Source organism: Myodes glareolus, chromosome 2 (assembly GCF_982192425.1).
Source record: "Myodes glareolus chromosome 2, mMyoGla1.1, whole genome shotgun sequence".
In the NCBI taxonomy this organism is placed as follows: Eukaryota; Metazoa; Chordata; class Mammalia; order Rodentia; family Cricetidae; genus Myodes; species Myodes glareolus.
Genome location: NC_142027.1, coordinates 111343569 through 111355203, shown reverse-complemented (window position 1 = coordinate 111355203; position 11635 = coordinate 111343569). Strand labels below are relative to the sequence as shown.

The 11635-nt window shown below is 52.1% G+C and overlaps 1 protein-coding gene across 2 annotated transcripts; it reads right to left on the bottom strand.

The window, feature by feature from the left end:
* Positions 1–5928: 5928 nt before the first annotated feature.
* Positions 5929–11314, bottom strand: Vps37d (VPS37D subunit of ESCRT-I). 2 transcript variants are annotated; one of them, XM_085682240.2, is made up of 4 exons: positions 11177–11314; positions 9567–9738; positions 7447–7529; positions 5929–7030 (listed from the first exon to the last, which is right to left on the bottom strand). In XM_085682240.2, the coding sequence occupies exons 1-4, from the start codon at positions 11312–11314 to the stop codon at positions 6641–6643; spliced, it is 783 nt and encodes a 260-aa protein (XP_085538366.1). In that variant the 3' UTR covers positions 5929–6640. The 2 variants fall into 2 exon arrangements, with proteins under 2 accessions (XP_085538366.1, XP_085538370.1); XM_085682244.2 differs by lacking the exons at positions 7447–7529; positions 9567–9738.
* Between the last annotated feature and the right edge of the window lie 321 nt (positions 11315–11635).

The following is an 11635-nucleotide window of genomic DNA, read 5'->3' as shown; positions in this document are numbered from 1 at the left end:
CTGTAGTTAAGAGCATGCACTGCTCTTGTAGAGGACCAAATTCCATTCCCAGATCCAGTATTGGATGGCTCACCTATAGCTGCAAGGGATCCAACATCCTCTCCTGGTTTCTGTGGGTACTGCATTCACACATAGACACAGACACACATACAAAAAAACTATTAAATATCTGGGTGGAGGTGGCACACTCTTTAATCCCAGCAGGCACATCTCTGGAAGTTTGAGGACAGCCAGGGATACACAGAAAATTCCTGTCTTGAGAAAAACAAACTCTTGTTCTGGGACTGAAGAGATGGTTCAGTGGTTAAGAGCACTGTCTGCTCTTCCAAAGGACCTGGGTTCAATTCCCAGCACATACATGGCTGCTCACAACTGAATTTCAGGGGATCCAACACCCTCATGGAGGCAAACACTAAAAAAAAAATCACAATAATAAAACAGAGGGAAAGAGGCAAAGACTGGGTAGATTCCCACAGCCTGCTGGGGCTTGTCTTTAAAAGAAATTATATAAAATAAATCTCTAAAAGGATGGCCAAGTGGTGGCGGCGCACACCTCTAAATCCAGCACTCAGGAGGCAGAGGCAGGTGGATCTCTGTGAGTCTGAGGCCAGACTAGTCCAGGACAGTCAGGACTATTAGACAGAGAAACCCTGTCTCAAAAAAGAAAAGAAGAAGGACGAGTTTGAGGCCAGCTTGGGCTACCCATGAGAGACAGTGTCTCAAAGCAACCTCATTAAAAAGAGAAGCTAAATGAAAGAGAGAGTGGGAGCATTTCTTATAGAAAAAGACTGTTTTGCCTCATCACCTTGCTGCCCCCTGCAGGAATTTGGGTTTGATATAATAACCCATACCTGGGTCCATGAGGTGGCTCACCAGCTGAAGGTGCTCACCACCAAGCCCAACAACATGAATCGCTCCTGAACCCCAGGATCTACAGTAAAAAGAACCAACTCCCAGAAGGTGTCCTCTGACCGCCACTTATATGCATACACACACACACACGCACACACACACACACACACACAAATAAATACATGTTTTTAAATAACCTTTGTTTATACAGAAAGGTAAGTATAACTCTTCATTTTTTTTTCAATGCTGGGATCGAATCCAGAACTTGCACATGCTAGGCAAGTACTCTACCACTCAACCATATCTCTAGCCCCTCACTGGGGATTCTAGGCAGGTACTCTACCTCTGAGCCACACCCCAGACCTCACTGGGGGATTCTAGGAAGGTGCTCTACCACTGAGTCACACCCCAGCCCCTCACTGGGGGATTCTAGGAAGGTGCTCTACCACTGAGTCACACCCCAGCCCCTCACTATGAAATTCAGGACAATGTCTCCAGCTACTTTGGAGTTACATAGAGTCTCAGCTCTTGTGTGTATGTCACTGGAGTTAGGAGTCATGGTTGGTTTATTACCATCGGTAGAGGACAGTGTATTTCTATGTAGCCAAGGCTGGCCTTGAGTTGTCTGTATTCTTTTTTTTTTCCCCTCAAGATTTATTTATTTATTTATTATGTACACAGTATTCAGCCTCCACACTTGCAGGCCAGAAGAGGGCACCAGATCTCATTACAGGTGGTTGTGAGTCACCATGTGGTTGCTGAGAATTGAACTCAGGACCTCCGGAAGAACAGTCAGTGCTCTTAACCTCTGAGCCATCTCTCCAGTCCCCGAGTTGTCTGTATTCTTTACAGGTACACTAAGGATCTTTAACGATCCCTAACAACGGCAAGGACTTAGCCAAATGCAGAAGTTCTTGGTACAGTCATACCAACTTCTCCCCTCAATCCTGAGGGTAAAACTGGTGTATAAAGTGGAATAAACCCACAGCTAGCCCAGATACTGGAAACCACCTATTTTTTTCTCCCTGGGTGATTAGGGGCAAGCTTTTAGCCAGACCTTTGCAGAGATCATAGGCTGATTGGCAACTGCTTGGCTTGGTGAACCTTGGTTAGCACAGAGTTCACTTAGCAGAGTATAATGGTGCACACCTTTAATCTGAGCACTCAGGAGGCAGAGGCAGGCAGATCTCTGAGTTCGAGGTCAGCCTGATCTACAGAGTGAGTTCCAGGATGGTTAGGCTGTTACACAGAGAAACCCTGTCTCGAACCCCCCCAAAAATCAAAAACAAAAATAAAAAACCAATCCCAGACAGTGATGGTGGCATACTCCTTTAAAATCCCAGCACTTGGGAAGCAGAGGTAGGTGGATCTCTTAAATTCAAGGTCAGCCTGATCAACAGGGCAAGTTCCAGGACAGCCAAGGCTACACAGAGAAACCCAGTCTTGAAAATACAACAAAATAAAACACTGTGTTTACAAACCCAATGCTCTGTTCCTGTAAAAAGAAAAAAGTCCCCAATAAGGGTTTTTTAAGTTTGTTTATTTATTATGTATACAGTGTTCTGCCTGTATATATGCCTGTAGGCCAGAAGAGGGCACCAGATTTCATTATAGATGGTAGTGAGCCACCATGTGGTTACTAGGAATTGAACTCAGGACCTCTAGAAGGGCAGCCAATGTGCTTAACCTCTAAGACATCTCTACAGCCCCCCAGTAAGGGTTTTCAAGATGGTTCAGTAGATAAAGCACTTGGTGCCAACTTGATTGACACCTTGAGTTTGATCCCTGAGACCCATATGTTGGAAGTAGAGGACCAACTCCCCTAAGTTGTTCTCTGGCTTCAAAATGCATCTCATGACATGTGGCCTCCCCTACAAATTAAATAAATAAATGTGACTTAAAAAATATTTTCCAGTTCTTCAGATAGCAAAACAGGCGTTCCTGGGGTTATGGCTGTGTGTTGTGGTGCTAACTGCAGATTCTAGGGGTCTGTAATAGGTAGAAGCAGGGCTAACCCCAGGAATCACACTTGCTAGGCAATCAGTGGCTCTACTGTTGAGGCACACCTACAGCCCCCAGGAAAGACTTTCCTTCTAGGCCTTTCACTGCCTACTCTAGTTTTTCCTCTCTCACAAAAAGGGTCATCCCAGGGTCATTCCCGGGTATGTTCATCCCTAGAACCCAGAGGCAGAATATTCAAAGTAAAAATGACTGAAATCTTCAGAACATACATGCATCTGCTAGTCAGGGACCTATGAGTCTTAGTTTTTAGACAGTCTCAGTATGTTGTCCTGTCAGGCCTGGAACTCACTATGTAGACTAGGTTGGCCTTGAACTCATAGAGATATTTCTATCTCTGCCTCCCAAGTACTGGGATTAGAGGTGTGGGTCACCACACCTCACCTCACTGGGAGGTCACCTGAAGGACCCATCCGGTTCCCATAGTAACATTTATCTGTCCCTATACCCTCTCTTGACTAGAACTTTTTGTTTTGTTTTAAATTTTGAGGTGGAGTTTTGATTAGCTCAGGCTGGTTTTAAACTTCCTTTGTAGCCATGGATGACCTTGAATTTCTGACCCTCCTGCCAAATACTGGGATCACAGACATGCACTACCCATACCTAGTTTGTTCGGTGCTGGGGATGGAACCCAGAACCTTCAGGCATGTGAGACAGGCACACTTCCAACCGAGTCACTTCCCCAACCTGGCTGGCTCGCTCTCTACTTCTTACCTGCCCTAGGCAAGAAAGGTTGAGGCCAGTCCTGGACACTGACCCCTTCTAGAAGCTACTCCTCAGAGTCCTGGTGATGGAAAAAGAGGTAGCCATGCCCAACCTTAGCTCTTCCCCATTCCACTCTTTTGAGACCAAGTCACACTGTGTAGCCTCGGCTGGCAGGGAATTCACAGAGAGTCTCCTGCCTCTGCCTCCTAAGTGCTGAGATCAAAGGCGTATGCCACCACATCTGCCTCGTTCTCTCTTTGGTTGTATTCTTAAATAACACTGCCCAGAATGATGGTCCAGGGATGGGGCATCCTGGAGGATGGGAGCATCCAGTCTGCTCCCAGGCTGAGCTGGAAGTCAAGGGAGGTTTCCCCAAGCACCCTGGGGTTCATGTATCCCTCAGCCCACAGCAGCAATGAGGCTGGGAGAATAACCATATGAGGTTTCTCCAGTTGGGTGCGTTCCCCTGCACCCTTCTGGGGGTGACTGATTGAGCTTAAAAGGCTCTAAGGTTCTGACACCCCCCTCCCCCGTGCTCCAGCTGTTGGGTGAAGTTCCAAAGATCATCAAATTCTTAAGCCCTTCTCACACACCTACAGGGGTCCCTGCCTCCAGGAACAGCCACTAAGAGCCCCCACCTGGTGATCCCCAAATTCTCATCCCACTGTTCTTGTCTCTATGCTTGGGGTCACACTTAAAGCTGGCCTTGGGAGATCCTGGACTGAACACCACACGCCCGCATTTGCACACCCTTCTTGTGGATCTTAGTCCCAAGCCTCCCTCTCATCTTTTGTACTTCAAAGATGCCAATGTGGGGTCCCTTTTGTATCCCAAACTTCAGTGAAAAGTAGTCAACTCAACATCAACATTCTAGATGATTCTATCTCTAGTAACATGGACAAAGACCACACTAGCTTTGTACACTTCAATAGCACGCTTGTTACTTTGAGACAAAAATCTCACTCTGTAAACGAGGTGTGGTAGCAGCACTTTTACTCAGCACTCCGGAGGCAAAGGCAGGCGACCTCTGTGAGTTCAGGGCCAGCCTTTTCTAAAAAGTGAGTTCTCCTGTCTCAAAAACAAACAAACAACTAAGCAAGCAAAACTCACTCTGCAGGGCTGGAGAGATGGCTCAGCGGTTACAAGCACTAGCTGCTCTTCCAAAGGTCCTGAGTTCAATTTACAGCAACCACATGGTGGCTCACAACCACCTGTAATAAGATCTGGTGCCCTCTTCTGGCCTGCAGGCATACATGCAGGAAGAACACTGTATAGATAATAAATAAACCTTTTAAAAAAATTTTTAAAAAAACCACCACACTCTGTAGCTTAGAGTGGCCTGGAACTCTCCACCCCAGGCTAGATTGAAACTCAAAGCAATCCTCCTGCCTCTGCCACCCAAACGCTGAGATTATAGGAATGAACCAGCATGCCTCTGGCAGACTACTCTTGTTTGTAGACATTTCTGCCTTTTGGCCAAATCTCCTGTGTGTGGACTTGACCCTGGTTGACCCCAGGAATGCTACTGCTGCATTATTCCAAAGACAGGGCCTCATCATGTATTCAGTTTGGACTTGAACTTTCTATGTCGCCTAGGCTGGCCTTGAATGTAGTTTTGTGGGTTTTGTTTGTTGAGACAGCAGCCTAGCCAGCTTCAGACCCACTTCGTCATGTTCGAGAATGACCTTGAACTCCTGATCTTTCAGCCTCCACCTCCTACGTGCTAGATTACTGGTATCATCCAACATGCCTGGTTTAGGGGGTGCTAGGGATCAGACCGAGGGCTTCCTGCGTATTACACAAGCATTCTTCCAACTGTGCTATGTCCCCAGCTCCGAGTCTTGAACTTCCGATCTTCCTGCTTCAGCCTCCCACATTCTGGGTGGGGTCACAGTTTTGCCCCTTCTCCCGACGTTCGACATTGCCAGTCTTCTTGCCCCACATCCAGCAGCCTAAGTGGTCACTTAATGTGTCCCTAGTGGAGGACAGATGCCTGCATTCCTAAGAGAGCCCCTCCTCTGACACCCATCCAAGGTGTATCACCAGCGGAGGCTATGGTGTGGCAGGAGAAGATACGGTACCATCCTGATGAGAAGGCAAGCAATCCTAGAAAAGAAGGTGCAGCCAGGTGAGGCCACTGGTGACAGAGGAGGAGGCGGTGTCGCTTCTGGCCAGGCTGGGAAGTAAGGCTTAGAAAAGGCTCTTTGGAAACCAAGCAGCTCAGAGGAGGAGGCGTCTATCGGCCTTGCAGGTCAGTTGAGTTTTGGATGGGCAGGGAAAAGGACAGCTCCAAGGGAGGATGAGCCAGAGGAGCTGAGAAGGTCGGCTGAGGGAGGAGAGAGGAGGCGGGCATCATCACCGTCATCCATCAGCACATTTATTGACAGCCCCTAGGAGGCGGGGCTGGGGACAGAACATACAAAGACAAGGACCTGCCCTCAAAAAGGTTCCATTCTAAGGAGACAGGGACAGAAAAATACAGACCGGTCTTTCCTGGGGATGGCCGGCTCTCACCTGGGCAAGTCAGAAGCCTCTGTCCTACTTTGTCCCAGGGCCAGCTGCAAGGCCCTTGGGGGTGTCCCTGGGACCGCAGCTGGGGCATGACCACCTGGCTCCTAGGCGGAGGGCCCCCAAACTGCGGGAAGGGTTAGCTCAGGAGGAGAACAATCCAGTAAGCCTTGGCCAATAAGTTCGAGCCCAGTAATGTGGCAGGGAGCGACAGCCCCCCCAAGCAAGACCCCTTGGGGGAAGCAGGCCCTCATAAAGTTCTTTTCATTTGAGGACCTGGTTTGACACCCTGGAGGACCGGGGAGACGAAATAAAATAAAATAAAAAGGCAGAGTTTCCTTGGTGACCGAGGTCCAGCACCCTGCCCACCCACCCCCCCAGCCCTCTACGGGCCTCTTCGGGGAGCCCCTCTTCCCCAGCTCAGCCTCCAGGGCCCTGGGCCTGCCTGAGGCTAGGGGGAGGGGCCTGCCCCTCCCCCCACCCAGACAGTGGGGGAGGAGGAGGAGCCACGAATCAAGTTTGTCTGGACCCCCGCTGGGAGGCCGTACCCTGGCTCCTACCGATGAGGGGGTTCAGGCTGAGAGGGTCGAGGGCTCAGCAGAGGGGCTGGGCCAAAAGGGCATCCGGGGGAGCCCTTCAGTGGGGGCACTGGGCGGGAGTCCAAGGGGGGCAGGCTCCGGGGTACGGCTGGAGGTGGTCCCCGGGCGGCCCCAGTGGGCAGGACGGCAGCAGCAGGGAAGGGTTTGGGGGGATCCATGGCGGTGGCGGCAGCAGCAGCAGCAGCAGTAGTGGGAGCCGGCTGGGCAGAGCGTTCCCGACGCCTCAGTACTTCCTGTAGTTTCTCTGCCTGGGTCCGCCTCAGGTGGGCCAGGGCACGGCCCCTCTGGAAGGCTGGCAGGAAGGCCTCCAGGCTCTGTTCCCCCAGCAGCAGCTGCTCCATCTGGATCTGGGAGTGTCCAGGAGGGAAAGGGAAAGTTGGGAGGAGGCAATCCGATCAGAGACTGAGTCCTTCTTCCCCCACGGTGACCAGCCAGCAGAGGCCCTGAGCTTCCAACCTGGCCCAGGACAGGGTCCACCCTCTTTCCACAGTGAGGGGCTGTCTCAGGCCTTTCAACCCATTTAGTATCCACTCCCAACCCAGCCCAAAGGAACGGGGGGCATTCCTACTCAGCGGACCCTGCCCTCCAACGTCTGTAGACATTCCTAGGAAATCAAACTCTGCCATTCTGGAAAGTTCTGTAGGAAATCATGGTGGGATTCTTAGAGGAGACGGTCCCAAGTCTTTGATGTAATGACAACCCCAATGGGACAAGATGGGTCTCCCTCCCTGTTCACCTGGACCCAGCCGCCTCTACCCCTCACCTCAGCCTCCTGCTCAGCCTCTTCCAGTTCAGCCTGCAGCCAGCCCAGCGCACATTGGGGGCTCCAGCGATGCATGCTCTCCTCTGAGGACCACAGGGGGACAGACAGGGACTCTGACTCTCCCATTGACCGCAGGTGACTCTACAGTTCCCATCTCAGTGACCTCCAAATCCTAACTTTTGTTTTGTTTTGTTTGAGGCAGGGTTTCTTACAGCCTCTAACCTTGAACTTGCTGTGTAGCCCAGGCTAGCCTTGACCCCGATCTTCCAGTCTCTAGACCTCAAAGTGCTGAGATTATAGGCATGCACAAACAAGTTCAGCTTATTTTTTGTTTTTCTACTGTTGTTTCTTTTTTAAAAAGATTTTATTTTATAATAAAATTATATTATTAAATATAATTTATATTAAATAAAATAATATATTTTATTATTTTATAATAAAATACTTTTAATTATGAGTATGTATCTGCATATGGGTATGTGCATTTGACAGAATTCAGGATCCTGAGAGGCCAGAGGTTGTCAGACCTGCCCAACATGGCTACTGAGAAGCCAACTCCAGTCCTTCCCAGCTGCTGAGCCATCTCTCCAGCCACTACCATCATCACATCACTTGAGAAAGGTCTCACTGTGCAGCCCAGGCTGGCCAGCCAAATGTGGTACTCCCCAGCCTCCTGAGTGCAGGGATCATAAGCATGCACCACCATGCCTGGTTGAGCTTCTGTAAATAACGTGGACACTACTGGGCGTTTATGGACAGATACCCTCCCCATTGCCACACCCAGGCCCCGTCACCCAGCCCATTAATTAGGTCAGACGTGAGGCAGGCCTTCACCCTAGAGTAAAAAGATAAAGTCGAGACTGATCACGGGGGTGGGGGGAGGTACTGCAGGGTTCAAGGCTAGGTTCTTGTTTTTCTTTTCTTCCTTCCTTTTTACAAATTTTATTTAATGTGCACGTTTGTTTTGCCTGCATGTATGCATGTGTACCATGTGAGTGCCTAGTACCCGTGGAGATCAGACATGGCAGTTGTGAGCTGCCATGTGGGGTGCTGGGAATAGAACCCAGGTCTCCTAGAAGAGCACCCAGTACACTCATTTAATCACTGAGTTGCCCTCCAGCCCCCCTTTCTTGTTTTCTGTTTGTTTGGGTGTTGGGTTTTTAAAAGCTGCTTACATTTTTATTTTAATAAATAATAATAAATAAATGCATATTTATTTCTCGTGTGTAGTCTGTGTGGGCACACTGACGCCACTGCATAGCTGTGGAGGTCAGAGAACAATTTATGGGAGCTGGTTTTCTCCTGCCATGGAGGTCCCAGGGATCAAACTCAAGCTTGGCACCAAGTGCCTTTACTCAGTGGACCATGTCATCAATGTCATCAGCCTTCATCTTTTTTCTTTTTCTTTCTTTTCTCTTCTTTTTCTTTCTTTGTCTCAGGTAACCCAGGCCGGCCTCAAACTCACTCAGTAGCCAAGTTTGGCCTTGAACTACTGATCCTCTTACGTCTGTTTCCCAAGTGGTGAATCTATAGACCTATGCCTCCATATCCAGCTTGGGCCTCCTTTCTTTACTACTCAGAACCTCCATCACACCACTTCTTTTTCTTTTCCTTTTTTTGAGGGAGGAGGCAGGGTTCAAGACAGAGTTTCACTGTGTAGCCCTGGCTGTCCTGGAACTTGCTCTGTAGACCAGGCTGGCCCCAAAATCAGAACACCGAGATCCACCAGCCTCAGCCTCCAAAGTGCTGGGGTTAAAAAGACATGTGCCACCACCGCCTGGCTCCATTAGGCCTCTTCAACCCAGCTGTTTGTTTCTGTGTTTGAGGCCCCTCAAGAGACAGCACAGTCTGGCCCAGAACTCACTATGGAGCCTAGGGATGATCTTGAAGTTTTGTGATCCATCTGCCTCTGCCTCCCAAGTACGGGGATTACACACGGGAACCCAGCCCAGCTTTCCACGCCTGCTCCTCCACAGCTCACAATCTCACTTTCCAGAAGGCCAAGATCAGCTCCCTTCAGATTTTGTCCGGAAGTAGCCGTGTCCCAGCCCCACCCTTAGGAACCCAGCACAAATGAAAGCCAACCCCACCCCAGGCAGGTCTCCTGCGCCTCCCCTCACCCAGTCTCTGCAGTTTGTCTGCGCAGTTCTCGGCCACCTCTCGGAGCTCTTGGTACTTGATGGCCAGGGCAGTCCGGCCCATCTCCAGGCGGGGCCGCAAGGCCAGGTTCTCCTTAGCCAGCGCGTAGTTAGAGGCCAAGCAGGCATCCCGCTCCAGCTGCAGACCCTGGAACTGCCAGTGGAGGAGAGCTAAGAGGCCTGGGCTCAAACTGCCCAGGGTCACCCAGGAGTCCACCATAACACAACATCACAGGCCTAGTCAAAGGCACCCGGGAGTCCCCAACCGGCAGGGGTGTGGGGACCAACAGGTGGAGGGGCCTACGTTGGCCCGGTCCAGGCTTTGCCTCTGGGCCTCTCTCGGGGCCCCAGTTTCTTCTACAATTAAAAACAAAACAAAACAAAACAAAAACAAAACAAAAACCGCCTCTCTTACCGAGTTGTCGTGAGACCTAAGTGAACCAAACTATGAAGGCCTCTACAAATGTTAGTTAATTTTTAATTTTTCAATTAATATGTCTGCTCAGATCCCCGAGGACTACCCCCTCCGCTCTCTGTCCCATTTTCCATGCTTGGACAGCTTGCCTCTCATTCCAGGCCTTTGTCTCGCGTCCTCCTCAGGTGTTTGTGCGGAAAACATTTCCACCCTCTGTTCTGACTCTTGGGGGAGTGGTGTTTTCACCCTGTGCCTTCCCAGCATTTCCCCCGCCCCCACTCAGGTCACCCTCTCATCTCTTATAACCCCTCATCGGCCCTCTAGCGGAACCCCACACACCCCCACGAATACAATACACACCCCCTTTGCTTCTGTGGTCCCCTGCACCTGCTAGCTGCTCACCTAGCAGAAGGCAGCACTGGGGCCCTAAAGAAGGCTCTTTGAGCCTGTTTCTAGGAGGGCCAAGCCTCGCTCCCCGCCCCTGGAGAACACGCTCCCCTCCATCTGTCCCCTGATCCAAGCACATGCCCCTCCTCGTCTGGCTCCTTCTAACACACACTTTCTCTTTCTGCACCCCCCTCCCAACAGACAACCAGCCCGGGCCTATGTCTCCCGTGAAATATACAACTTTCTCTTATGGTGGCCTACCGAATTTAAGCCTCTGTATTCATAGACTCATCCCCAATGGCAGACACAAAGCCCCCTCCCCATCTAAAGCCTAACCCTCTTCTCAGCTATCCTCCCCACCCCAGGTATCAAGCAGGCCTTCAGTTCTTCCACAAGCAAGGCGCCTCCCCTTTCTGGCCCTAAAGAACGTGGGTGTGCTGAGCCAGGGCCCCCAACAACACAGCTCACCCTCCACCTCCCGCCCCCCAGAACACACCTCCCCGGAGCATCCTCAGGAGGGCACGCCTCGCGGCCATCCCGGGGTGCACGGGTGCATCCCCGGGCGCCCCCTCCCGCACCACCCGCCCCAGGCCGGATCGGGGCGCCCCCCATCCCCCGGGGGCGGCTCCGCGGGGCCCACTCGGACGTGCCAGACTCCCATGATCCCGAGGCCTGGCAGCTCCAGGGGGGTGGCCTCCGCTGGCTGGGTCTCCGGGTCCCCGCAGGCCGCGGCCCGTCCTCTCCATCGCCCCCCTCAACACCCTCCTCTTGCCCGCGCCCCCCGCGTTACCTTCCTGCTGAGCCGCACAATCCGGTCCAGCTTGGGCTCATCTTGAAGCAGATCCCGGAGCTGCCCGGTGCTGAGGATCCCAAAGCGCCCCGGGCTGCCGGGCTCCGGCCCCGCCCGCGCCGCCCGGGCCCGGTACATACCGCCCGCCCGCGCCCCCAGCTCGGCTGCTGGCTCGGCCCGATCGGCCCCGCTCCGCCCCGGCTCCGCTCCGGCTCCGCTCCGGACTCCGGGCTCCGGCTCCAGCTCCGGCCGCGCGCTGCGCTGTTCGCGTTCCGCCGCCAGGGGGCGCCTCGACCACTCTTAAAGGGACCGCCGCCGCTGGCAGGACTGGGGGTGGGGCAGGTAGGGGGCGGGCCTCACCCGGAGATCCCCCGCCGGGGTGCCGCGGAGCCACCGCGAACCTGTCGCTCAAAGCGGCCTCTCTCCAGAGGCCCATCCTCCCTCCTCCCTCTGGAAACC

What these genes read in the sequence shown, in the direction of transcription:
- Vps37d (XM_085682240.2), bottom strand. Translation starts at nt 11,314, where the DNA reads ATGTACCGGGCCCGGGCGGCGCGGGCGGGGCCGGAGCCCGGCAGCCCG. An exon ending in TTGTGCGGCTCAGCAGGAAG is followed by an intron (nt 9,739 to 11,176) that starts GTAACGCGGGGG and finishes CTCCACTGGCAG; the next exon opens with TTCCAGGGTCTGCAGCTGGA. An exon ending in AGACAAACTGCAGAGACTGG is followed by an intron (nt 7,530 to 9,566) that starts GTGAGGGGAGGC and finishes TGTGGTCCTCAG; the next exon opens with AGGAGAGCATGCATCGCTGG.